Here is a 27,960-nt window from a genome sequence, read left to right on the forward strand (position 1 = left end):
TGGGTGGACTGATTTTTTAAAAAAGGAAAACCATCAGCAAGCCTGAATCCTTGGATTGGCAGGGGAAGAGGCGATTGGTGTGTCTCCACCCTTCCCAGGCCGACAAACAGCCTGAGTCAGCCTGGCCATTAGCTTTCAGTTTCGTTTCTTCCGGTTCAGAGCCGATAGTCCTGCAAGCAGATAAGCTGCAGGCTGGATCATTTCACAGGCGGAGGGAAGCCAGGCAGGCGGATTTGCTGGAGCTTGTTGGTGGGAGCGGAGGCGAGGAAACGACCACCATGCCTAAACGCACCGTAAGGGAGAATAAGGAGATCGGAGAGCGGTTCCTGCAGTTCCTAAAGGAATCTGGCAAGGAAAAAGTGAGCAACAAAAAAGAGCTGGCGGCGATCTACAATCAGGAGTTTCGGTACAGGTTAGTAGACGAGAGCGATGTGGGGGGCGGGAGAGGTTCAAGGATGGCGGCGCGGCCATCAGCTCTGCAGCGCAGGAGGCTTTTCCTCTCGGCTTCCTGGCTTTGGAATGAAGGGGAAAGCGCTGGAATCCCTACTGCTTCATTCAAACTCGCCTCTGGGTCTCCTCGGTGGAGCGGAACTTCGCGCGCCCCGACGCCTTTCCTTTTTGAGTTTGGCAAGCAGCAGCGGCTGCGTTCTCGGCGCAGCGCAAAGGCGCATCCGTGGCGCAAAATGCGGCACGTCGGTGTACTACAGACGGCCGTGTTCGAGGGGAGGGAAAAGGCTGGGGTGGCTTCTCTCAGTTCAGCCTTACCTATTAGCGCTCGAGAAGGAGGGTCTGAGGAGAAACACAGGAAAAATGGAGCAAGGATGTGGGGTCGAAGGGAGGGAGTCAGACAGTGCTCAGAGGAAGGGTAGTAGGCGAAGGAAAGGAAGGGCCCCGAGGAGAAGATTGGATGGGTTGGCCTCCAGGATAAGTAGACCGGTTTCAGAATGGTTTGGTTGAAACATGCAAGTTGGACGGCGAGCTTTTCCTGTTGATCTTTAAACATCGCCTTCTCTGGTGGGTTCAGAGCAGCCTACAGCCATGTTTTCTGTAAAGTACCAGACCTTCAAAGCAGATTCCCTTCCCCACCCAAAATAATAAAAAAGGGAACTATGGGAACTGTAGTTTGCCCATCCCAGGCCTGTAATTCACAACACCTTAAACGACAGTTCCCAGGATTCTCATGGTCTGACGTGGCTACGGTTGGGTAGGTTGAGGTTAGGAAGGTGGGTAAAATAAATTCTTCCCATATTCCCAAAATAAAGCTCTCAATACATAGCTTTGTTCTGTTCACCTCAGTCTCCCAGTTCTCAGGCTCTAAATTACGCAACTGAAATGAACACAAGTGCTCAAACAAACCCGGCAACACCCAGGACTCCCTATGAAAATTGTGCATTTGTGGTTTAGCGGTGCAGTCTAGCTGGTGGAGTTATTGGACACTTGCAGATAGTCACTTTTTGGGGATGGGAGCCAATAAAGTACTTGCAAATTCAGGCTTGTGTGTGACCAGAGTCCTTACCCCACCAAAACAGGACATTTTGCAATGAGGAAAGTGACAGGAAAATGCACTGGAAAGTGTGGGGTTAACAATTTTCTGATGCAACAGCCGATTCATTGGCATCATCTAACCTCCCCACAAACTTTATTCAAAGAAATTGGGGTGAATTCTCAATAAATAGGCCATCGGGAAATGACCAAAATAGGAAGTGGAAATGGCAACACAAGAGTTCTCTGTAACAATGAGGCCCAGTCTCGGATGGTGAAAAGGCAGAAGACGCTAAAGATTGTTCAAAGATTTTATAGATGAGTTAGGTGGCATGGGGAAGCTGCATAGTTTGGCTCATTGGATACAAGCCAATTTCTTCCTCTTTGAAGCTGCTTACAGTGACTGTTGTGTTGATATGCATCAGGTAGAAGTGGACTATTGCTCATAGGCTGACAACTGCTTTAAAAAAAGCAATTTCCCCTCTTTGGGACGATTTTCTTAAATGACCATTTTGGATGTTGGAAAGGAATTTCTCTACTGCGCTCACATTTGTAATTTTTTTTGGGGGGGAATGGAATGAGAAGAATGTTTTAAAAGATAGTGTAGGCATCCCCTGAGAGGGTGTTTTTAAGAATCTGGGAGCACAAGAATGTGGCTGGAGAATTAGAGTTTGGTTTGGAAATTGGAGAACTTGTTGGAGGAGAACCAAAGGGTCCCTTTCAGATGTTGTAATTTCTAGAAGGTGGAATTTATTGTAGAAAAAGAGCAAAAGGGACCAAGCTGTGCCATGCCTTAAAAAGATTAATGATTAGTGTTCCTCAGAACAGAACCCTATCTGTGCAAATACCATTGTTTGTCTTACTGGTAGGAAGGCTATTATAAATGGTCAAGGTTTAACCTGCTAAAAGTATGTGACCATTCTAGTCTGAGGTAACGGGGCCTAGGACAGCAATGTTATTGTGACCTCCCTTCTCCTTTTCAGCGATGTGGAAATGAAAAGGAGTGGGGTATCCACAGACAAGATAGGTGTTTCTGTATGTTTGGAGGGCTCTTCATGGGGGGATGGGGATGGGACGACTTACATTGAGCATTGTGTATGCGCAAAATCCTCCCCTATAAGCAGAGCATTAGAAAAATCGAAAGTAAATCTCCAGAGCAACAACCTAGTTCTAAGGTAAGAAGAGAAAAGCTTAGACAGCCTGCTCACTACCTCCAGCTGAGGTAGCCTTTTAATCCCCAAACTGCCATCACAGGCTAGTGAAAAGCCATTTTACCCTGAAGAGAGGACAGAGAAACCTGTCAGTTAACCTGATTGAAGAGAGCAGCATGAAAATATCAGGTGACAACAAGGAACCAAGCTGCTGCTTAGCAAACAGTTTATTGTTTGTTCTGTTTATTGTATGCTCACAGTGGAAAGGTGTGAGGGCAAATTTTCTCTTCCTCCCAAGAGCTTTCCCAGGCAGCACATGGAGGAGATGCTCTGCAAGGAGATCCTTGCTCTATTTCGTGGGCTATCCCAGAAATATTTCTCGTCTGTAGCTTTCTGATGTCAAGGAAATACCGTAAACAACTATCTGGCTTTTAGAAGACATCTGAAGGCAGCCCTGTTTAGGGAAGTTTTTAATATTTGAAGTTTTATTCTGTTTTGAATGTTCTGTTGAAAGCCGCCTGGAGTGGCTGGGGTAGAAATAATCTTTTATTTATTTATTTATTTGCTGTCTGCACAACCTGCACCTCACTTTTGAATACAGAGTGCATATTAATCTTCCCTCCCTGCACTCTTTCACTCAAGCTGGGGACCAGCTGGCTCATCAAGCCCTGAAATCTCCCCCCTTCCCACCTCAGTGTTACAGGTACTTTAGCACTCAAATTCAGGGCTGCTGATGTAGCATGGGAATCGGAGCTTCTAAGAAACAACAACAAAATTTTCTCATACTGTACTGCTCAGGTTGAGGACTACAGCTACCAGGGCCGCCTTACCCATAGGCGCTAGGGGTGTGGGGTGCCGGGCTCTCAGGGGCGCCAGGCTGAGAGTCTGGGGTCCGAGAGTTGAGTCCGAGGAAGAGCCCGCCCATTGGTTGGAGCGCTGCGGCAGGCTCTTCTGCTGCGGACGGCTCTGCGTCACGAGTTTGGGGGCGACTGAGCCAGCAAGACGCTGAGGCGGGCAGGCGGCTCCTCCCTCCTGCATGCCTGGGACTGGCCAGTTGGATCTTTGCACCCCGGTGACGCATATGCTTCAGACAGCCCTGACAGCCACTGAGCTAGCCTTCCCCATATATTTTAATGGCTTGAAGCAGCTTCTCCTAATTTACCTGAACTGTTCTGTGCCAAATGAAATACACTTCAAAGAAATACAGTGGGCGCTCGGGTTGCGAACGTGATCCGTGCGGGATGCACATTCGCAACTTGCATCTGTGCACGCGCGGGTTGCGATTCGGTGCTTCTGCGCATGCGCGACTGCCGAAACCCGGAAGTAACCCGTTCCGGTACTTCCGGGCTTCGGCGGTCCGTAACCTGAAAAAACGCAACCTGAAGCATCTGTAACCCAAGGTATGACTGTACTTTGGTTAGCTCCTGGCAAGACTTGTATGCACAGGATTTTCAGTGAGTAGCTAAGTTCAGATTCCTGGAATGTTAAAAAAAGTGGGGGGGGGGAGTCGCAGCACAGTAAAGGAAGCACATAATGGCACAAGATTGCTTTTTTGTTTTGGCTGCTCCTTTGGAATTTTTCTGATAGGAAAAGGCTCGTTTTTCAAGGTCATTTGCAAGGGAGTTCTGTCTAGGCTCAGTGAACAAGGAGAGGGAAAAGTCACATTGAACTTTCCCAGGTTTTTATTCTGAGGAGCCTGGGAAGCAACTCTTACATTTCTGAATATTTGCCTGGATTGTTTGGTTCATGTTCTCCAGGCCTGTTAGCTCCTCTCTTCCCACCCTGTCTTTTAAAAAAGAAATCCTAACTTTTTTAATTATCCAAAATGTAACAGTACAACAAAATCGGCATTCTAAAACCGTTGGTTAATCCTGTCTTTCTTTCCCAGGAAGTCCCAAGTATGTAAGACACAATTGTCTAAATTTACAAGTAGGACATGAGGCAAAGGAGATGAGTAAACAAAACAATAATGGTTCTCTTCTACCCTCAGTTTACAGTGGTGCCTCGCAAGACAAAATTAATTCGTTCCGCAAGTTTTTTCTTCTTGCAAGTTTTTCGTCTTGCGAAGCACGGTTTCCCATAGGAATGCATTGAAAATCAATTAATGTGTTCCTAGGGAAACCGCTTGCCAGGCTGGCGGTGCGGAGAAGGGCTTTTCTCCACACCACAAGCCTTCAGGACAGGTACAGGAACAGAGGGGAAGGCGCGCAGCGCTTTCCCTCTGTTCCCGGGGCTTGCGTGGGAGGAGGGTTTTTCCTCCCCACCGCCAACATTCAGAACAGCATTCTGAATGTTGGCGGTGGGAAGGAAAACCCTCCTCCCACCCCAAGTCTTCAGGAAAGCCATCCGATGCCCGGCGGCGGGAGGAGACATTCCCCCCCCCCGCCGGGCATCGGAGCTTCGTTCCGATGCGCGGCGGCGGGAGGAGACTCCCCCCCCGCCGGGCATCGGAGCTTCGTTCCGATGCGCGGCGGCGGGAGGAGACGTCCCCCCCCGCCGGGCATCGGAGCTTCGTTCCGATGCGCGGCGGCGGGAGGAGACGTCCCCCCCCCGGCCAGGCATCGGAGCTTCGTTCCGATGCGCGGCGGCGGGAGGAGACGTCCCCCCCCGCCGGGCATCGGAGCTTCGTTCCGATGCCCGGCGGTGGGAGGAGGTCCGAGGACAGTGGGGAAGACGCGCTGCGCTTCCCCGCTGTCCCGGATATTTCCCTATGGGCTTTCGTCTTGCGAAGCAAGCCCATAGGGAAATTCGTTTTGCGAAGCGCCTCCAAAACGGAAAACCCTTTCGTCTAGCGGGTTTTCCGTCTTGCGAGGCGTTCGTCTTGCGGGGTACCACTGTATATGAAAACTGCCCAAGCTGCTGCTACAAACTTTTAAGTGGTTATTGAAATCCTAATGGAGAGCAGAAAGTAGTTTAACCAGGTATATGTAGACAGTCATCCCAGAAAATATAAACTGTATATATGCTGTTTACCAATTTGTGGTTTTAGTTCATTGATTTGAATGTCATGCATTTAATGTATAAGCTTCTCAACCAAACAGGATAAATAAACAGATTCAGAAAATAAGCCAAATACTGTATTCAGAAGTTGCACAGAAACTCAACAATTGCACAATGATTTCTGCAACAATTTAGCTGTGGAGAAATTGTTTCTGGAAGTGTGGAGCTTCCCTGGAACTTTTACAATTCATTTAAGCTTCTTGATGTACATTATATTTTAATGTACAGTACATATAATATATTGGAGTAGGGGTTAATGCATGTAGGGTATTTACTAATTTCTGCCCCCTCTTTGTTCTGTACCTTTTGGGGGGAATGCACTTCCTCCTTTTTATGTCTGTATAATATTTTCATGTAGATCTCCAAAGACTGTAGGCAATTAAGGCATTCACAAATCAGTTGTATTTACCATATTTTTCCATGTATAAGACTAGGTTTCCCCCCCTAAAAATGTCAAAAATTAGGGAACATCTTATACACAGATACATCTCCCTCTTTTTCTTAAATCTGACTCCCCCAAAATAGGGGGCATCTTATACATAAAGGTAAAGGGAACCCTGCTTACATTGGGGTGTCTTATAAATGGAAAAATATGGTATACAGATCTACATATACTTCACTCTTTTGAGCTGTTAGAACAGAATTGGGGAAGGATTGTAGCGTCAATTGAGTCTAGGATTGCTGAGAAAAGATGGCTACTCAGGGGCCACTTCTCTGATAAATTCCAGAGGGGTAGCTGTGTTGGTCTCTTCGGCAAAATTACATACAAAGAGGAACATATTTATGATCCCATTAATTGTGGATTAGAGTCCCCTTCACCAGGAAAGTTCACAAAAGCTTATTCTACAAAAAAATTAGCTGGACTTTTAGTTTACCACAGTACTCTCTCTGCTTCGATAACAAAGGAACTTTATTAAGAGGAACTTTAAAAGGGGACAAAAAGCAGTTGGATGAACCCTGAAAGACAAACAGTTTCACACAGAAATACACAGCAGATGTATTTGGCCAGCAGATTTGTGTCTGCCTGCACATTCAGGGCAAGGTAAGGCTCTTGTGCCTTTAAAATACAATGAAGGCAGAAGATTTGTAGTTTATTCCTGCTGCAGTGATGCAAGAACTTACTAGGAAAAAAATTCCTTCTATCAACTGTGTTGGAAAAGGGGAGTCCCTATGTGTACTGAATTAGCTGTTAATCCATCAGAATGGTCCTGCTCAATTTAGCTTCCTTTGTTGAATAACGGTCTTCTTTCTGTTTCTTGTATTGGCAGACATGATGTTAAAGGACCTAACTTCTCAGCTGTTCTCTATGCACTCTGGCGCTTTGGCCTTGCCGGGTTCCACAGGGACTCTGTGATGTTTGGAAGGGTGAGAGATGATTATCTTATTGATTTTTGACTCCTCATCTGATACATTGTGTTGAGCAGCTACGAGTCCTGATGGAGACTAAAACATATGTCTCTTGAGGCCTGTTAAAGTGGGAGGTGGTATGGAGGCCCAGTACTGTATATCTTTAGGGTCTACCCTCTCCCACTCTCTCTTTTGCTTTGCACATTTTTTAAAATGTAAATCTTTCTCAGTTTACTTGAACAATAACAGTGGTGTCCCCATATATTATCAATTCATCCATTTCAGCTCTTTAGACAGCAAAATCAACTTGTTTGACTGTACCATGTCAAAAAATTATGGTTCCTTTTTGCATTCTTGGGAAGGAAGAAACCAAGCCACCCTTGTACCCAGATTTTCTGTGAGAGGGAAGCCTCAGAAGCCGCAAGCCCACAAAAACTAAGGGAACACAGAATTCACGCAGTTAATTTACTGGCACCTGTCATTGACACATTTCATGGCTGTTAATTGGAAAGAGCCTCTGATTGAGACTCCATGAAGCAGCTACCAAATAGTGTAGACAGGGCTGAGTCGAATGCACTGTTGTTCTCACTTGGCATCCGGCAATTCCTTCTATACAGGACAGAGACTGGCTGGCCCAACAACTTTTTCCATTCTTGAGTCTGCTTCTTCCTTAGTTGCTGTGCTAAACCCTTTTCCATTGAGCAAGAAGCTGCCAAAAGCAGAACAAAGAAAATATGTGCAAATCAGTAATTTATACAAGTAGCTGCACTTAGATTATTTGACACGGAATCTTAATCTTGCTGCAAAGGTCTTGGATTTGTTCTTGTTTGTTTTAAGCCAGAGAGGATACACAGCCCTGAACACAAGTTTCCATCTAGTATGTAGAGATGGGTTCTACTGAAAATATCCCCCAATGGTGGGGCACTTTGAGAAGGCTCCTTCTGAAGTTGGATTGTATTGAATCCAAAGTATGACCCATTATGAACTCCCTGCTTCCTGCTATGAACTTTATTCTCAGAGTCTTCCAGTTGTTCATGGTCACTACACTTTGTTCCCTTTGTGTAGGTAAAGAAAAAAGTAAAGTTTACTGATCAGTACTGGAGACCAAGCTATGATGCTGGAGATCAGCCTAACCAGGACCAAAGCCCAGGTGCTGCCCCACCTCCTCGCAGGTCACGTGCTAAGGACAGGTAACGAAGGAGATGATGAAGACTTAAAAGACTGGGATTGTGTGTGAGCACAACTTTCTAGTACTCTGCATTTCAGAGATAGATAGGTCTTTGCATTCCCGAGTCCCCAGTCCTACCACATAACTGAAAATCGGGCTGGGGTTGGCCCTTGTTTTCAGAAACTTTGGAATCTTCATCATTATTTAATAAAAAGTTTTCGGACCTCTTTGCTGTGGAAATAAACTTGAAAACATAAACTGTGAGCTCACTCTGACTAGCTCACTAGGGGTAGATAATCAGAATCCATTTAGCCCCTTATTCCTCACTTATGGCTAGAGCAAGTGCAATAAATTATGGGAAGTGCAAATGTCCTTAATTTATATAATGCAGGGTAAGTTGTTTATATTTGCATGGAATTTGGATTTGTGTATGTGTGTCATAGTATACATGCAGCCTTGGGGATGTGGAAAAAGAATTCTGGTCTTTACTTTAACTCTCACAAAAGCTGGGCAGAGCAGGGAGCTCAATACAGTCTTGCAAGAAAATAAAATTTGAAAGCAACATTTTAAATCCAAGATTCTCAAGAAGCCAGTCACATTGCCAATAGCAGGGGCATTTCCAGGGGCCCCTCAGCTGAAGGTCTTATGAAGACAGAAGGGCCTTCACAAGTATCCTGGTCCTAAACTTCCAAGGCCTTTGAATGTAAAAAGCCAATAATGACTCAGTACTTCAAACTGGATCCAGTGTGCTGTTGAGGCAAAATATGATAATAATATCCAGTCCTGCTTAGTGCTGGATGAAGTTGTTAGATTACTAACTGTACTTTTGAGCAGCCTTCAGAGACATGCACAACACTCTACCATAGTCTAACCTGGAGAAAACTTTGGCATGGATAAGTGATGTCAGACTATCTGCTGCTGTTTGTTTGTTTGTTTGTTATATTTTTATCCCACTCTTCCCGCAAGGAGCTCAAGGTGGCATACATAGTGCTCTTCCCCATTTTGTCCTCACAACAATCTTGTGAGGGTAGCTAAGGCTGAGAGCCAGTGACTGGCCTGAGGTCACTCAGTGAGCTTCAGGGCTGAGTGCAGATTTGGTTGGCATTAAAAAGTGTTGCTGTAATGTGTTCAGTTCCTCTTTTTGATACTGGGTCATTATATCTACTTCTTGCTGTACAATAATGTTAGAATATCATTGATACCCTCTGAATAACTCCACATCAGAACATGGGGCATTATCTCGGAGCAGTTGCAGATGTGTATATAGGATAGAATATTTTAGGAACTTGTTACTCTGCTGTTTCAATTCCCTAGAGCCGAATTGGTCTCCAAGAAGCATGGAGTGGACATTGTTTCGAGTTGTGATGGGGAGAATGGTAAAATCATTTTGCATGTGTCTCGAAATGAAGAAAAGAATATTGTAATAGAGGTACAAAATAATGGAGAAAATGAAGTGACGCTGTCGAGTTTCAGAAAACTACGTGGACGTCGTGAATTTACCTTTACTTATAAACAGCTACCTGTGAAATTACAGCCAGGTAACTTATGTGCTTATTTGTTGAAATGTATTGGTTAACCCATTGAAGGGGATTAAATTGGGTAACCATGAGATATGTAAAATATCACACTACCGTCCCATTAAATAGTTGCAAAAATATTGTTGAAACTCCTTAAAACCCCAAAAATCAGCTCAAAAAGTTTTTCCATTCATGTGAAATATGCTCAAACTTGGGCTTTTGTGAGCCTCCAAGGGAAAGTAGTGCCAGTGCAGAGACAACCAACTTACAAATTATTCAAGCAACTTCTCACCCAAACTGAAAGGACTGTGAAAGGACTTGTCTAGCACAAAAAAATATATCATAAGCCTTTTATATCCTTTTTATATTTATTATTTTACTAGAAATCCGGTATTCTCATTGATACATATTAACAGTATTGTCACTGATATATATTAACAGTATTGTTGTTGATATATATTTTCTTGGAAATTTGAGAGTATGTCACTAAATGGGTGCTGGTGGGTGTGGGGCAGTTACTCTCTCCTAACATTATTTGGGGAGTTGTTATGAAAATTAACAGATATGAGAGGTATCCCTAGGTAAGAATCCTGCCAAATTGTAGCCAAATAGGTTGAAGGTTTTTGCTATGCACTTTTTAAAGTTGGTGGGGAGGTGCTTTTTAAAAATTGGTGGGGAAAACAAAAATGGTCTTGCTCTTTTTTGGAAACAATTTTTCCCTCAGTCTCATGGAATTGAAACCACCATGGTAGTGAAAGGGAAAACCTGATCAAAACTATGTGGAGAAACCCTATTGGCTGCCCCTCATCCTCCTCCAGAATTAAAAATAAAAAATAAATTTTAAATTGTTTCCCATCACTACCTTTAACATGACACATAAAAGCACAAAAAAAATCCTAGCATGTTTTGTGTGTGTTCAAGAAGCAAATATTTTATATTCTGCTAGATGAAATATAAAATAAGTTACCACAAACCATTAACATTTTCTGTTTACTTGATACATTTTAAAACCAGATGATCTGTTAACAGTTAATAAATTGCATTACATATTCTAGAGGGGCATGTATCTCAGTCCCCTGATTTCAGATATTGTTGTTAGGAATTACACTAGAAAGACTGAGAAACAGGCACCCTCCTCCCTCCTCATAGCTTGTACTGTTAAGAGGCTTTGTTACTTTCAGGAGAAACGTATAGGATCCGAGTGCGCTGTCAGACAAAGGACTACGGATACTTTCCTGTCACCATGATGTTTGATTTTGATAGTGCGCAGACTGGACCCTTCATCATTGGACGTTTCATGTCTGCTGTTGCTCATAGTAAATTAGAAGAACAGCTGGCTCCCTCAGCACCTTACAAGCCATACCAAGCCAAACTGCACAAGCCACAGGAAGTTGAGATAGTGGAAGGCATTGCACCAAAAAAGTACGTGGGGATTCTCTGTTAGTGTTGTGTTCTCTCTTGCTTCCTTCTTTGTCAAACCACTTATCAAATTTATACTCTTTAAGAACTCTCTCCTTAACCAGTCTTGCTGTCTCCTAGCTGTTTTTCTCCTGCCATCCAACACTCCTTCCTTCCTTCCTTCCTTCCTTCCTTCCTTTGAATTACTCAGTCTCTTAAGTGTTTTCCTTTCTGATGTCTTTCCCAGCTGATGTAGATACTTAAAACTCTCAACTTGACGCTGCACAGCACCTAGCTTTCTATCAGTGCTAAATAAATACACAGGAAGTCAAACAGAATCCGTTCTGGAAGTCTGTCTGACTTCCAAAACATTCGGAAACCAAAGTGCAGCTTCTGATTGACTACAGGAAGCTCCTGCAGCCAATCAGAAACTGCATCAGACGTTTGGGTTCCAAAGAACGTTCACAAACTGGAACACTCACTTCCGGGTTTGGGAGCCAAAACGTATGAGTACCAAGGCATTCAGGAGCCAAAGTATGACTGTAATAGACAACATCTGAGTTGTTGCGTGGAGCTGGACTTCAGATAGAGTTAGACCTCTTGCTTGTTTATGTCCTTCCATAAGCATTCCGAAGTCTTCACCTCATTCTTCCTCTTAAATCTTCCTTGAGATAAGTCATTCATGAACTATCTAGGTGGGGGATTGATTGATTGATTGATTGATTGATTGATTGATTGATTCATGCATGTGTATGTAGCTCAGAGCTTTCCAAACTTTTCATGTTGGTGACACAATTTTTAGACATGCATCATTCGCGATACAGTAATTCAGTTTTACTAGCAAACCAGAGGTTAAACTAACTTCTTTCCAGCCCCGGGTGGAGTGCGGGGAGTGTTCACGTGACACACCTACACACTGCAGCCGACACATTAATGTGCTGCAACACACAGTTTGGAAAGCTCTGCCTCAGCCACTTCTCATCCAGTGAGACTCAAACATGTAGATGGCATCCGCAGAAAGGGATAATATTGAGTCTGAAATGTCAGGTGAAATTTTAACTTGTGTATTGATACATTTTTTTTACCAATATTTGCTCTCAAAGCAGCTTACAATGAAAATGCACAGAAAGGTACAATTATAATACAGATAAATTTTTATGTCTATCTCTTCTAGTCTCTGTCAGTTGATGGCATTGTCCATATTCCAGGCTCTTCCTACAATGGGAGGGAGTCGAAGGAGCTGCTGCTTGTAAATATACCACCTCACATCCAATTATCTGCATCACTGCATATCAAAGCACTGTCTATAGTGTTTGATCTATGGTTATTGTTCCACAAATGCTAGGAACCACTTGGTATAATCATCAAGAGGCTGACATGTTTCTGTGAATTTGGCCATCCATGTAGAGCTTTGAGAGTTTCCTGGATCTTCCTTGCAATTGCCCATTCTGGGAATTTGTGGGGCATTGTTGAACTTGCAAGTAAAGGATGCAGACTGCCTACAGGGAGACTGTGCAGAACCTAATGTTCTATACCAGGGATCAGCAACCTTTGGGGGCCCGTGAGCACATCTGCAAATTGAGGAAACTCACAGCCGCTGCTCATGCCACAAGCACTGCAGCTGCACACATGTACTTACTGGTTGCTCTAGCAGTCAGGAGACTCCTGAGGAGTAGACAAGTACAAACGGATGCAATTAATTGACTTGCCTCCCAGCCCACAGACTAGATAAGAGGGCTTCTGCAGGACAGCAGGCTAAACATATAAGGGTCAACACCAAAGGGAGGTGGTGGGTCACCAGAGGGTGAGAGTGCCACGCCCTTTGACTTTGTATCGTTGAATTAATTCTTCTGTGAAAGAAAGTGAAGTATTGCCCGGTGGTAACTGGAATTGTTTTCTTGCTGCTGGAATTGTATAGCTTACATGCTATACGGGACTTAGCATTGCTACAACTGGGGGTTGTCCTGTTACACGTGACAGTAATCAATAAACCCTTGCACTGCTTTTTACCCCTCTAGCACTTTGAACTATGACCTTAAGCAAAACATACCTCTGCAGCACTACAACTACCCACGAGACCTGAAGTATCAGGTAGAATGTATGAATAAAGGTCACGCACCCAAAGATGGCACCCATGAGAAGATTGCACAGCTCCGGTAAGACCGCCCCCCCTCCTCCAATGTTTCTTCCCTTATTAAGCGCATCTTGCTATATTTTTACAAACTGTTAAGCAGTGGAACAAACTCCCTTGGAAGGTGGTGGACTCACCTCCCTTAGAGGTTTATAAGCAGAAGTTGGATGGCTACCTGTTGGGAGTTCAGTGCATTTCCTGGTTTGGGATGCTGCTACAGTAGTTGATTTCCTGTATTGACAGGAAGCTGGACCAGGTAACCGGTGAGGTTCCTTCCAACTTCATGAATTGAGAAGGTTAAATTTGATTTGATACTATGATTCATTTCCATAGGAGCGACCTGAAAGCTGCCTTGCAGTTTGACAACTACAGTAAGAAGTTTCATTTGCTCCTTTACCTAGAGGAGATCCAGATGGAGGTGGACATTCATCGATACGACCAGTCCGATGTTTGCATGGAAGCAGTCAAGAATAGTCAGTTTCTTGTCCTGACGGTAAGCAGCAGACAAAGAGTTCTCTTAGAGAAGAGAGTTTCTCATATTGTGTGAATCATATGTAGCAGTTAGATCAGGGATGTGGATTGAGCTTTGGGTTGCATGTAGTGTGGGTTGGGGCACTTGCTGGCAGGCCTGGGCTCCCCTCTCCTGCCATCTACACAAAAACACAGACAACCTTCCCCCTCCCAGCACATTAAGATCCCAGCGCCTCTCCTATGCTCCTTTGCTGATGGATACTAGGAGCAACTGAGGAATACCCTAATGTGCACTCCTCAGCTGTTTCCAGTATCTGGGGAGGTGAGAGGAGATCTCAAGGACTTCATGGTGCCCCTTTCCTTTGGTGCTGAGGAGGAACATGCCAATTCAGTGCTGAGCAGTGAAGAGAGTGGTGGAGGTGAACCAGTTGGAGAGCAGGAAGGGGGCAAGCAAGTCAATGTAGAAGTCAGCTGAGGAGGCACCAATGGAAAGGACCAGATTGTGTGCAAGATGCCGCCTTCCCCTCTTCAGGTAGTTATTCGGAGCATGAAGTTAAAAGGGCATGGTTCCGTCTCAGACTGGGTTCTGTTTTCTGCTCTAGGCACCTGGTGTGGCCGAGAACCGCCCATCAGTCCTGAGAGGTGATCATATTTTAGTAACATTGGCTGAAGAGCGTGATCGGCACCCGATTGTCCAATACAAGGGCTATGTCCATGCTGTGGAATGGGATAAACTCAAGCTGGGCTTCTCTGAAAGGTGAGTCCTCCAGCCTGAGGCTTTGTTTAGACCTCCTTCCATTGAAAATGGAATTAAAATTTCCAACTCAGGTGTGGTTACTTGTAATTTTGTGTTTGTGGACATGTAGCAGATGTAATTCACAACATTGCAGAACCTGCTCTGCCTTTCTTCATCACTTGGCTGTTAAAAGCAAAGGGATATTCTTTGGGTCAGGAGCTGTCAAACCTAGATTTTCACTTGTTAGAGACACCATCAGATGGACAAAACTCAAGAGATGCAATATTGTAGGCAGGCAAAAGAAAGAAGGGGAAGCAAAGTCCAGGAGGTTGGTAGGCAGTATTGGAAAGCAAATTAATTAGTTCCAGCAGGTCAGGTGGGACCAGCAGATGAAGTGGAGCAGCTTTGGTCTGTGGCCTTTTGAAGAATGGCTGAAGCGGGTTGGGGGTGGGATTGCCCTGAAGGTTAAGGGGGAAATGGAAGTAGTTGAAAGGGAAAGAGAAGCAGTGTAGTTGGATAGTTTGACTTTATGATTGGCCTGAATTGGCAGCAGGTGGCTCTCAAGTGGATGGATTCAGCAGGTGGTATTGTGTGGGGGAAGGGTATGCAAGTTGGAGCTAGAAAGGTTGGTGGAAATTGGTAGCCTGCGCAAGTGACCTGAGATCAGTGATGCCCAGAGCTTGTTGGTAATTTATTCAGCACCCTTTCCTTTTCCCAGGTTGACATCTCGCTTCATCAATAAAATGAAGTTTGATGTGAACTTCACCTTCTGTCGTCTGCCATTACGAGTCCAGCATCGTGCTGTTGACCTTGCCCAAGAGAGGCAACTTCAGAACCTGCTATTCCCATCTTTCTCACTCGGACATTCTCTACTCACTGCCGGTCAGCTGCTCAAGTGAGTGTATGGAAAGGAAGCAGGGAGAGATTGGAAGTGGACAAAGGTCCCTTTCTGCCATGGAAATGCCCTAACTGTATGGAGGTCTTAGAGCTGAGGGTTCATATGAGTATGTGGTATGAACATGCCATTTTACTTTCTCTTTGGTACCTCTTCTTCTTTCTCACTCACTCTTCCCACCTTTCAGATTACATGACCGGAATCTGGAGAGCAACCAAGAGCAGGTGAAAGCTGTCCATCAGGTGGTAGCAGGCATCTCCAGACCAGCCCCGTACCTTATATTTGGGCCACCAGGTACGGGCAAGACAGTCACTATGGTGGAAGCCATTAAGCAGGTGAGGAGAGAACTTGATCACTGTGATTAGATCAGGGGTGTCAAACTCAAAATCATCGGGGGCCGCATCAGCAGTTTGTCCACCCTCAAAGGGCTGGTTCGAGTTCGAGTGTCTTCAAAGCCCATGACACCTTTAACAGCTGGATTAAGTAATGCAGAGCTTCTGGCTCATGGAACACTACACCTTGATTTCATTTGAATACATATATGAATATGAATATAAAAAATTGTTTCCTGTTTGGCTTGGTGTTTAAGTTACACAAGATGTGCAGGTTTTAATTTTTCTCATTCCCCAAATTTTAATCGAGCATTTGTTTGGATTTTTCCCCCTTTGCTACCTACCCTAAACCTTTGAGGAGGGCGGGAACTGATGGCCGGACCGTGTAATAACATTGAGGAAAAAATTGCATGATGTGTAAATACCCTAAAAAATAAACCAATTCCTTATCAGCTTTTTTTCCATATATAAATTTTTGCAACGCGCACCCTGCGGTAGCCGCGCCTGATGTTATTTACAAAACATGCACTTGCGTATCGAATTTGCTTTTGAATCATGAATCCCTAGAGGCGGAGGATGCTGTTCATTGGGCAGCGCGGAAACGCGCCTAAAGAAATAAATAAAGAAAAGAAAAGCAAAAGCACGCCGCCCCGAGTATTCACAGGGCGCGCTCCCGAAACACAAGCGCGCTCTCGGTCTCCCTCTCTCCAACACGCGCGAAGCTGGCTCTGCCCTTCTCCGCGTTCCACCTCGTGCAGGTGCGCTGCGCTCCCCCCGGGACTTATTTCACCCCGGTGAGCCCGAAAAGAAGTTGAGAGCAGCAGCAGTGGCCTCCCATATCCAACCCCACCCTCGCCGTGTCGAATAAGTCTCGGCTAGGTAGCTGGAGGAGGGGGAGGCCTGCACCTGCGCAGAAGGGACCCGAGGCGCCCTGTGCGCATGCCACAGCCCAAGCTTCCCTCACAGATATATATAGACCAGACTACACGGGCCACATGACGAGGTCTGGCGGGCCGGATTCGGCCTGCGGGCCTTGTGTTTGACACACGTAGATTAGATTATCATTGAGTATACAGTGGTACCTCGGGTTACAGATGCTTCAGGTTACAGACTCCGCTAACCCAGAAATAGTACCTTGGGTTAAGAACTTTCCTTCAGGATGAGAACAGAAATCATGCTCCGGCAGCGTGGCAGCAGCAGGAGGCCCCATTAGCTAAAGTGGTGCTTCAAGTTAAGAACAGTTTCAGGTTAAGAACGGACCTCCAGAATGAATTAAGTACTTAACCCGAGGTAAAAGGTAAAGGTACCCCTGCCCGAAGGCCAGTCTTGCCAGACTCTAGGGTTGTGCGCTCATCTCACTCTAGAGGCCGGGAGCCGGCGCCGTCCGCAGACACTTCTGGGTCACGTGGCCAGTGTGACATCGCTGCTCTGGCGAGCCTGCACCAGAGCAGCACACGGAACACCGTTTACCTTCCCGCTATAAAGCGATACCTGTTTATCTACTTGCACTTTTAAGGATGCTTTTGAACTGCTAGGTGGGCAGGAGCTGGGACCGAAGACGGGAGCTCACCCCGCCGTGGGGATTCGAACCGCCGACCATACGATCGGCAAGTCCTATGCACTGTGGTTTTACCCACAGCGCCACCCGCGTCCCTAAGCCGAGGTACCACTGTACTATTAAATGCGGGAGAGAAATAGACTTGATTAAGAGTATTGAAATGATGGAACCAGGATACTCACCTAACTGGTTTGTTATCCTCCACATCTTGCATCCTGTAAGTCTGGACCAGTCTCAGGGTAACTCTTGAGCCCTCTGAATGCTACCGTTCCTTATAAGCCTGGAAGTGTTTTCTTTGGCTGGTCACCAGTCCCCCAGTATTATTTCCCTATTCTACTCAGGTACTAAAGCATGTTGAGGGTTCCCACGTGCTTGCCTGCGCCCCCTCCAACAGTGCCTCTGACCTGCTCTGTCAGCTCCTCCTGAAACATGTGGACAGCAGGAAGATCTACAGGATGAATGCTAGCAGCAGGGATTACCACACCATCCATGAGGATATCAAGGTATATACTAGTTCCATGTGTCCAAGCTAAATGTTCTGTCCTACCTAGGGTTCTTTATTCACACCTCTCAGGGTAGTAAGCTTGTAGTACCCTCTTCCTCCTTGGATACAAGGTGAACAAGGATGTTGCTAGAGCCCAGTTTATGTCTAATACCTGTTTTTGCTTCTAGCATGTCTGTAACTGGGACAAGAAACTGGATTCTCCCGTCTTTCCTAGCAGGGAGATTCTAGAAAACTACGGAGTGATCATCACCACCCTGATAACAGCAGGAAGGTAAGAAGGCTCAGATATCATTCAAAAATGACAAATGAGAATAGGTGAGAAGTGAAAAACTGTAAGTGTTTGCATATGTAGTCGGGAAGACATAAAATGTTTTGATGGAAAACTGTTTTGTTACCATTGTTGCCACAAAATTTTAAATAAACCCTTTCACATTCTCTTTGCAAGTCACCACTGAAGGAGATGGAATACATAAACAAAATGCATCATTTTATCTGTGTTCTTCCTTTCCTTAGTTAAAACCATGCTCAAGGCCGCGTACAACATAAAAAAGTTACATAATTACAAGCATAAAGTAGTCCTAAGCAATAAATAAAACATTGAAAAATACACAACCACGTTTCCACATGAATCATAATAAGATCTAAAATAATGATAGAAAAAATAATCAATAGCAGCCCTCAGATATTGCAGCTGGTGTAAGTCAGGACGTTGCCCTCCCAGGCCAGGTGGAAATGGTCTGCAAGGAAGGGAGCAGGTATTCCAGGACTCTCAGCCAAGATGGTCTTTATTAGCTATTTTTGAGAGAAAATGTTTTAGTTGTCAGTTGATGCAATTCACCAAGACACCAATCTGAAGCAGAGTCCTTTCTTCTGGGCATGTTACATTGCTATCTCTGAAACCTAAAACAAGAGTTAAGACCATAGTGACATAGCTGCTACTGAAGGCCCTGGTTTAGTACTCAGGACGCCATATAACTGCTGTTTGCCACCATGTGAATGGAATCCAGACCAAAACAGAAATGGCGTTTTTGGTGGCAGCCATGTTACATAGAATCACAGACTTGGAAGGGACACCAAGGGTCATCTAGTCTGCCCTGCAGTGCAGGGATCACAGCTAAAGAATCGGTGACAGATGGCCATCCAACCTCTGCTTAACAACCTCCAATGAAGGAGAGTCCACTTTCCAAGGCAGTCCATTCCACTGGCTCCTGCCATCAGAAAGTTCTTCCTAATGTTTATTCGGAATCTCCTTTCAATTTTAATCCACTGATTCTGTTCCTACCCTCTGGGACATCAGAAAACAAGCTTCTTCCTCCATCTTTCATGTGACTCCTCTGTTAAATGGCCACTTGATGTGGTTGTCCTCTAGCTGGGTAGTCAGATATCCTCCTTGTGCTCACTTTTGTTTCTCCCGGCTAGGGTGGTCTATGCTCAGTTCCCTCCGGGACACTTTACTCACGTCTTCATCGATGAGAGTGGTCATGCAGAGGAACCTCAGAGCCTGATTGCCATTGCAGGTGCGTTTTCTACCCTGGAAAGGATTGTCATTTCTGTGGGAAACGTTTTTTTTTTTTTTTTTTTTTTTTAACATGCTGGTTTTTAATAGAACAGAATGCAAACTTTCATTTTATTCACTAAACTGACAGGGTTCATTGTGGGGCAGTTGCCTTGTCATGTATGCTCTCGCTAGCATGTTTCACTATGTTCAGCCCCCAGAGTTCCGGAAGGCCCTGAATCGAAATGTTTCTCCCTGAAACGTCCTTCATTCATTTTAAACAGCATTTAGCTTATCTTGTTTGCTTTCTGTATTTGCTTCCGCTGTTGATGATCAGGCTGCCTTTCCCAAAACACATTCCAGGTCTAGTCAGTTCTGTAGTTCTAAGCTTTATTCTGCTTTAGGGGAAAGCAGATTAAAGTTCAAGCCCCAGGCCTCTGCTTATGGACCAGACTGAGCAACTGGCTAGAGTCCTGTCTTTTTCTCCTCTTCCTTTAGGCATCCTAGCCATGATGGACCCAAGGACTAATGCTAAAGGAGGTCAGCTGGTTTTGGCAGGTGATCCCCAGCAACTGGGACCAATCCTGAGGTCTCCTCTGGCTAAGGATCATGGCTTAGGTGAGTAAGGAGCAGGTAGCAATTTTTTAAAAACCCACTGACATGTATTTTATTTTGCTTTGCATGGCATTTCATGCAAGTTGAGGTATCTGTTCTTAAGGTTGGGAGGAGGAGGAGGAGCATAAATCATTTGAGCTCTGTGCTGAAATCTTCCTAGTGGATTTTTAAGTGGGCAATGGTTGATTCGACCAAAGGAGTCTCTGTGCGGACTCCTCCCTTGTTGAACAGTCTGCTTCTAGGCTCGATTCATGCAATGCCAGCACTACAGTTGTTGCAGCGGATGCAACCCATGTGGCAAGTTGAGGAAGAACTAATAATAATAATAATAATAATAATTTATTATTTGTACCCCGCCCATCTGGCTGGGTTTCCCCAGCCACTCTGGGCGGCTTCCACAGAGACCAAAAATACACTAAAATGTCACACATTAAAAACTTCCTTGCCTTAAGATGTCTTCTGAATGTCAGGTAGTTGTTTATCGCTTTGACGTCTGATGGGAGGGCATTCCACAGGGCGGGCGCCACTACCGAGAAGGCTCTCTGCCTGGTTCCCTGTAGCTTTGCTTCTCACAATGAAGGAACCACCAACGCTGGTGATAAGAGAATGTGGGTTGCCTGCAGAAGGTCCCAGGTTCAATCCTTGGCATCTCCAGATTAGGGCTGGGAAAGACGCTTGCCTGAAATGTGGGAGAGCTGCTGCCAATCAGTGTAGACGGTGCTGAGCTACATGGATCCTTGGTCCAGGCTCAGGATGAAGCAGCTTCCTCGGTGCTTCTTGAGCTGTTTCTGCAAAATGGCACCATACAGCTAGCAATTATGTTAAGTGCATGAACAAAACACTCTGGAAACGAGAGATTTTTGCAAGTTGACTCAAATTATGTGAGCGTGCTTCACACAAATGGCTTGCCCCTCTTGAGGTTGCACCCGCATCATTTTTGTTCTTAGCAGCAACTGTGCTACAGGACAGGTGCATGAATTGGACCTTAGCGCTGTTCTGAAAAAGGGTTTAGAAAAAGATAGATAAGAGAGTTCCCAGCCCCAATCCCTTGCATTCATTTGGAAGCTCTGAGCAGCATCTCGGCTCTTATAGGACTTTCCCTGCTGGAGCGGCTGATGCATCAAAACTCACTGTACGCAAAGAAGGATGGGAGCTACGATCCACAGTTTGTCACTAAGCTGCTGCGCAACTACAGGTACATTCACTGCTCTGCCTCAGGATTCCAGCAGGTGGCGCACAAGTGTTCCTGTATGGATCTTGCCTATTTAATGTAACACAGGCTACATTAGGTTGACTTGAGTGGTATTCCTGGGTTCTGTCTTCCCAATTCAGGTTGATAAGTGGACTGGGCCAGCTTCTTAAGAGACTATAGCAGAAGTGGGGGCCAGCCAATGTTTTATACTAATTCAGGAAGATTGCCAGTTACTGTTAAACAACAATCTTCTTGCCCTAAAACACAGACAAAATGTTTAATTTACTTGAGGGTAAGATATCAGAAGAGTGACTTGAACTAGGGACTGGAATGAGAGATTCAGGTCTGGATCCCAGAGGTTTATAGACCCATTTCATGGAAGGAAGCCACTGCCTTCAAAGAATAGCGACATCTAACACATTTTTACAAATTGCAGTCTGTAAACGTCGTGTTTTACAACTACTACTACCCTTTCCTTTTTAGAGGGATGGCCTTCACACACAGGCAAGTTTTGCCTCTCCCACAGCCTCTTGGCCCATTTCCTAAAAAGAAAAGCACTCGCTTACCTTCACACACTCAGCTCCTGCCAACTTGTGAAAGTTATTTACAAATGCCATGGCATGGAGGCCGCCCATTTACCATTTGTATCTAAGTGAAAAGGATCGAACGCTGCTACAGCATCAGTGGGCCCGTTTTGTGTAATGCGGCATTGCATTATTATGAGCATAAGAGGAAAGCGACTTGCCACAGTCCAGAGGATCTTGTTTGTGCTAAAGTATGGTCTTCCTTGCCCCCCAGGTCCCATGCTGCCATCCTCAAGTTCCCCAATGATAAGTTCTATGATGGGGAGCTGCAGGAGCATGGCAACCCCCTCATCACTGAGTCCTACTGCACATGGAAGGAGCTGGTGAAGCAGGTGAGGAGCGGTAGGCACCTGGGAATTCTGCCATAGGCATGAGCACAGCTGAATCTGCGTGCTTTCTCCTTGCAGGGGTTTCCCATCATCTTTCACGGAGTCTGCGGGGAAGACCAGCGTGAAGGGAACAGCCCTTCGTTTTTCAACACTGCCGAGGTTAAAGTGCTGACTGACTACCTCAAAAAACTGCTCCTGGAGGAGCAGGGCAAGAAAGGCATGTATCGCATTTCAGCCAAAGACATTGGAGTCATCACTCCATACAGGAAGCAGGTGAGATACTCTGCTGGTCCCAGCTCACTGAACAAGATTCCCTTCCAGGAGTCATGGAAACTTGGAGCCTCTTCATTGGCCATGTTGTCCTCCAACTTAGGTGGTTGCAACTAGTTATATGCATGCATGTGGTCAGTGGAAGGATGCACTCTGCTGTAGACAGATGCCATGGCTGTTACGGTTGGAGTAGCTAAAAATGTGGTGTGGCAGTCATATAACTTGCTTTTGGGTGGTTGCAGCTAGTCATGTGTGGCCCAGGCTATGTCTTGCATTCTCCATGTGGATGCTGTGAATAGTTGTGCTGTGTAACCTCAAGGCTCCATCATGTCCTGGATTTCTGCTAAAGGTAGCAGTGACTGCAGGGCCAATATAGTATAGCCTTTGCCCAGGGTCTGAATCCTTCCTGCACCACTCCCATCATCTCTACCAGGAATATCAGACCAGTTACTCCCACTGCATCAACAGAGAATGAAAGGCTACTCTGCCCATTTACAGCAGGGAAGATTTCTGAAGCCACCATCCCTATTTAGTGGCCCAAAGGAATTCATCCATTTGTTAAGGGCATTAGACAGCAGACGTGCAGCATTCTTGCCTGCTAGAAACTGAATTGGACAATAAGAATGAGGGGGTGCACGAATAACTGGTTTTGCTTTTCTCTCCCAGGTGGAGAAGATAAGAAAAGCCATTGGTCTGGAACTAAAGGGTGTGAACGATATCAAGGATCTAAAGGTGAGACTTAAGTTTTCCTGCCAGTCGTGCCAAGGGAGAAATGGTTTGGATATATATCCACATCAGACGTGGTGATTCTTAAATAAGAATAGCTTTGTTGCACCCAACCAAAAATCCATCTGTTCTGCCACTTGTGTGCCCAGCAGTGGCTAATCATATGGTCCAAAAAAGTTCCCAAGTGAGGTTTTGTATGATGAAGTATGCTATGCCTTCTTACATCTCAGTGCTGTGGGAACAGAGTAAGCACTGCATCAAGGACAGAAACACAATAAGTTGCTTTATATGGAATCTGACTATTGGTTCATCTAACTCAGTATTGTTTACACCAGGGCCTTCCAAATTTGGCTCTCCAGCTGTTATTGGACTACATCCCTAGCTAGCAGGACCAGTGGTCAGGGATGATGGAAATTGTAGTCCAAAAGCAGCTAGAGACTCAAGATTGGACTACCCTAGTCTACACTGATTGGCTTTCAGGCAGGAGTTTTCCTCAGCCTTCCTGAAGATGCCCTCCAGATGACTTACAACTACAGCATTGTCAATTATCTACGTTGATGGGAGCGGTTGTCCTGCAACATCTGGAGGGCAGCAGGATCAAGCATCTCAGTACCAGGAGGAAGAAGGCCCCCAGCTAAGCTGCTTGCCTTTCCTGAGTTTGGGATTTGAAGATTTATTTTCCTAATCCTTGTTATCTGGCTATTCTTCTTCTCTCCCTCCAGGTTGGCTGTGTTGAAGAGTTCCAGGGCCAGGAGCGGCGTGTGGTGCTCATCTCAACAGTGCGCAGCAGCAGCAATTACTTCAATATAGATGAGGAGTTCAGTATAGGCTTCCTTCAGAACCCCAAGGTACAAATCTGGGCACATCATCCTATAATCTTCAGAAAGGCCCTTGTCACCTTTCCTTTGAGACCCAGGGCAGGTCCAGAACACACTACACCTGCGTTCCTCCCCTCCAGAGATTGCGAGAGAAGCAGTACCATTTGTGGCTTGGCTTGGTCATAGTGTGTTTCTGAATGGCATCTTCACTTACTGTCAGGCCAGGTGGATTAATTTTTCTTCTTTTTACTCTCTCCACTTTCAGCGCTTCAATGTGGCCATTACAAGAGCCAAGGCACTCTTGATAATTGTAGGAAATCCGGCTACTCTCATGAAGGATCAATGCTGGAGCGAGTAAGTGTTGCCTTCCAGTTCCTACACCCTCTTATTATAATAATAATAATAAGAAGAAAAATATTTATACCCTGCCCTTCCCAGTTCAAAAACTGGGCTCAGGGCAGATAACAACAAATTTAAAACACTTAATTGTAAAAGCAGCATAAAATACAATATAAAAACATGAATAACAATAAAATTCAAAATTCAGAAATCAATTTAGGGGAAATAAGCATTAGATGATGCGGGTGGTGCTGTGGGTTAAACCACAGAGCCTAGGACTTGCTGATCGGAAGGTCGGCGGTTCAAATCCCCAGGACAGGGTGAGCTCCCATTACTCGATGCCTGCTCCTGCCAACCTAGCAGTTTGAAAGCATGTCAAAGTGCAAGTAGGTAAATAGGTACCACTCCGGCGGGAAAGTAAATGGTGTTTCCGTGCGCTGCTCTGGTTCGCCAGAAGCAGCTTAGTCATGCTGGCCACATGCTGTACGCCGGCTCCCTCAGCCAATAAAGCAAGATTAGTGTCGCAACCCCAGAGTCAGCCACGACTGGACCTAATGGTCAGGGGTCCCTTTACCTTTTAAGCATTAGATAATCCCCAGGGCTAGCTGGCTGAATTGGTCCTACTTGGGCCAGTGAGGAAGCCAGCTGAGAATTAGTTGTGGGGTCTCAGAGCAGGTAATCTTCATAAAAGGGGAGGGGGAGGGAAGAGAAGGGAAATAAAAGATCAGGCTGAGTTCAAATTAAAGGCCAGGCGGAATAGCTCTGTCTTAAAGGCCCGATGGAAGGAGGTTAAATCCCGAAGGGCCCTAGTCTCATGGGACAGAGCTTTCCACCAGGTCGGAGCCATCACTGAAAAGGCCCTGGCCCTGGTGGAGGATAGTCTGACTTCCTTAGGGCCTGGGACCTCTAAACTATGGTTATTCATGGACCTTAAGGTCCTCTGTGGGGCATACCAGGAGAGGCGGTCCATCATCCCCCCCTTAGCCATTTTAGCCCAGTCTTCCCTCCCTTTGTTCCTTTGTGGTTTGAGCAAGCAGGGCTAAGGATTCCCTGATGATTCTGTGAGAGTTTGTGTTGATTGGCCTGCATGTGGTGCTCCATCTGTGCCGCTATTGACCCGTTCATTTATGACCATTCTTGGACCAAAACCCTGCCAGCAGTAGCAACGAATTCACCCCATAGCCTTGATGTTTCTCCATAATGTGTGGGCCATGCAGCAGTTCAGTTAATTCAGCAGCTATTGTGTAATGTTGTATTGTGTGGCTTAGCTAACTGAAGTGAGTTACCCGGAGCCATTGGTTCTGCCAGCACCTTCCTCTCACCTTCTAACAGTGGTTCATTGTGATCCAGACTGCAGAGAGTTGTGCAGAGAGTTGTGAATGGATCATTCTGCCCCTGTCAAGATGTTGCAGACCTTTGGTTCTTTATGAACATGAATGTGCCATATCTTGAATCAGACTGTTGGTTCATATAGCCCGGTGTTGTCTACTCTGACAGGCTTACCAAGTAAAATCTTTTCCAGCCCAGGTACAGTGGTGCCTCGCAAGACGAAAAGAATCCGTTCTGTGATTCTCTTCGTCTAGCGGTTTTTTCGTCTTGCGAAGCAAGCCCATTGACGGATTAGCGCTATTAGCGGCTTATCAGATCAGCTGATAAGCGGCTTAGCGGCTTAAAAAAAGGGGGGGAAGGAAAAAAAAACCCGCAGGAACTCGCAAGACATTTTCGTCTTGCGAAACAAGCCCATAGGAAATTTGTTTTGCGAAGCACCTCCAAAACGGAAAACTCTTTCGTCTAGCGAGTTTTCCATCTTGCGAGGCATTCGTCTTGCGGGGCACCACTGTATTTGAAATGCCAGGAACTAAACATGGGATCTTGTGGTTGCAAAGTAGGCGCTTTCCTCTGTGGCTCCCTGTCCTGGGGACATGCGATTCTAATCACAGCACACCCTTAAGCAAGAACTGATGTTGAAATATACTTCATAGCCAGTGGTTACTTGAGAATTAGGACGTGAGCCATTTCCGGCAGCAGAGCTATGTCCGAACAAGAATCCCCTCGGCTATTCTGGTTTAGCGCAAATATATCCTTTTAAAATTATTCTGATTTCCTCTAAAGCTCATGGGTCAGGCTGGTGGCATTAACACTACTATTTTATTGGCGCCCCTAGGTTTCTCAAGTATTGCAAGGATAATAATGCATGCCGAGGATATTGGTATGAGGCAGATGAGAATGAAGAGGATGACGTGCTGGTAGAACTCGCTTCTCTCTCCTTGAATGAGCAGCCAGAAGGTAAGAGGCTAAAGTGACCTAAATTGGACTCGTGTTATTTCTTGGATGCATAGTAATCCTAAATGCATAGCAACTAACCTGAAAAGTCTTTTCAGAGTTGGAGCAGTCCAAGGAGGCTGCTTAGTTGACAGTTCCAGTAAGTCTCTGCTGGGTTCTGTCTGTGACTTGGAGAGTGGATGAGCAGTTACCAAAATAAGTGCAACCATCTGAATCTTGATGAAATACTTCCATGGCTGTATTTTTTTCAATTCCTGTGTGCTGTACAATGGATAGGGTTGCAGAAGCCACCCTTTCTACCTCCCAGTTTTATTTAAAAAGAGAAAGATCAGCATTTTTTTCAGCCACAAACCCATTTGACGAAAGCCAATGTTCAATTTTATTTTATTTTTGCACATTTTCTGCAAGGGCTCAACATAAATTTTGATCCAAATTTGGGTGGGTGGGGGGTAGATTGTTTAGAAATCCTGCTTTCTAAGCACACACACACACAGAAATGTGGACTTTTGCTGCAACTCACTTCATACATTTTGAGGAATAAGGATTGCAAAATAACAAAGCATAAATGATTTTTGTTGGACAAAGTCCTGTGTATTTATTTTAAAGAAGTGCCTATCTTTTAAGTACCCCTGAAGGCTGCCTTGTCAGTGCAAGGGGCTGCACATTGTCAAGGTGATGGGTGCTTGAGCGCAGAGGAAAGTCCTGGCAGCTGGAGCTTGGCAAGTGCTCACAATGCAGCACAGGTCCTTCTGCTATAACATATTCCCCACCAATAAACGGGCAGCACTGGAGCATGTCAGATCAATTTGGAAGCAAGGACAAACTAAGGATGCACTTTCTTTTGCTCTTCACCTCTTCATCTGGTTTTCCTTCTCTGCAGGCAACAATTCTGGTGAGAGTCACACCCAGCAGCAAATGCACCCAGAATGGTCACGTGAGCGCTGAGGACCTCTACTGTCTTAAATCTTGGTACTGCTACTGCAGCCTGCATTCTTGAATAAGTTATTTCTCCTGTTTACATACTGAAAAAGCAGATGATGGCCCAAATATAAATGAATCATGTTTGAGCTCCCTATTACTATTTATCTCAGGGAGGGGGTTAAAGCCAGAATTTTATAAAGAAATCCTAATTGTGCAAGAGGGAATGCAGTGTGCAGTTACCTGCAACAACCTAATGCAGTGTAAATTCACTTTCTTGTTGTGCAAGACTTCTTTGCATTCCTTCCTTTTGTGTCCAGCGGTGTATGAGAAAAGACTGGTATTAGTTTGAAATGCAGATGTGCTGGATTATAAAGCAATCAGAAATAAGAAAAGACTTGGGAATGGCACTGAGTGCAGAGGCTTAACCTCTCCTTTTGAAACTGGCAGGAGGAAACCCCCCCTCCCTTTTTGCGGTTCAGAGACTGACAGCTAGATTTCTATTTCAAGCTGCATTTAAAGTTTATCATGAAATTGTTTTGGGGGACCTGGGGGAAGATGAACCTTAACTCTTAAGCCCTTCCCATTTCCAAGACTGTATCAGATTTTATCAGGTGTTTTTTCTACTGGATTGTCATTAAAGCTTCTAGAATTTACAACGTGTATTATGTTATTGAATGAGACACTGCCCTGCTTTCCC

General features: G+C 45.2%; 1 protein-coding gene across 2 annotated transcripts; it reads left to right on the forward strand.

Moving 5' to 3' along the window:
- Positions 1-27,919, forward strand: MOV10 (Mov10 RNA helicase). Of its 2 annotated transcripts, none has more exons than XM_082227631.1 (22): positions 1-412; positions 6,902-6,998; positions 8,046-8,170; positions 9,463-9,686; positions 10,847-11,087; positions 13,082-13,219; positions 13,528-13,687; positions 14,268-14,422; positions 15,120-15,296; positions 15,484-15,631; positions 17,528-17,689; positions 17,859-17,962; positions 19,111-19,208; positions 19,685-19,804; positions 20,894-20,996; positions 21,792-21,909; positions 21,985-22,179; positions 22,843-22,908; positions 23,625-23,750; positions 23,986-24,074; positions 26,224-26,345; positions 27,223-27,919. In XM_082227631.1, exons 1-22 carry the CDS (start codon positions 279-281, stop codon positions 27,285-27,287), a joined length of 2,967 nt encoding a protein of 988 aa, XP_082083757.1. In that variant the 5' UTR covers positions 1-278; the 3' UTR covers positions 27,288-27,919. The 2 variants fall into 2 exon arrangements, with proteins under 2 accessions (XP_082083757.1, XP_082083758.1); XM_082227632.1 differs by lacking the exon at positions 1-412 and adding an exon at positions 5,498-5,554.
- Positions 27,920-27,960: the final 41 nt, after the last annotated feature.

This window comes from Podarcis vaucheri, assembly GCF_965113315.1.
Source record: "Podarcis vaucheri genome assembly, chromosome: 6".
Classification (NCBI taxonomy): domain Eukaryota; kingdom Metazoa; phylum Chordata; class Lepidosauria; order Squamata; family Lacertidae; genus Podarcis; species Podarcis vaucheri.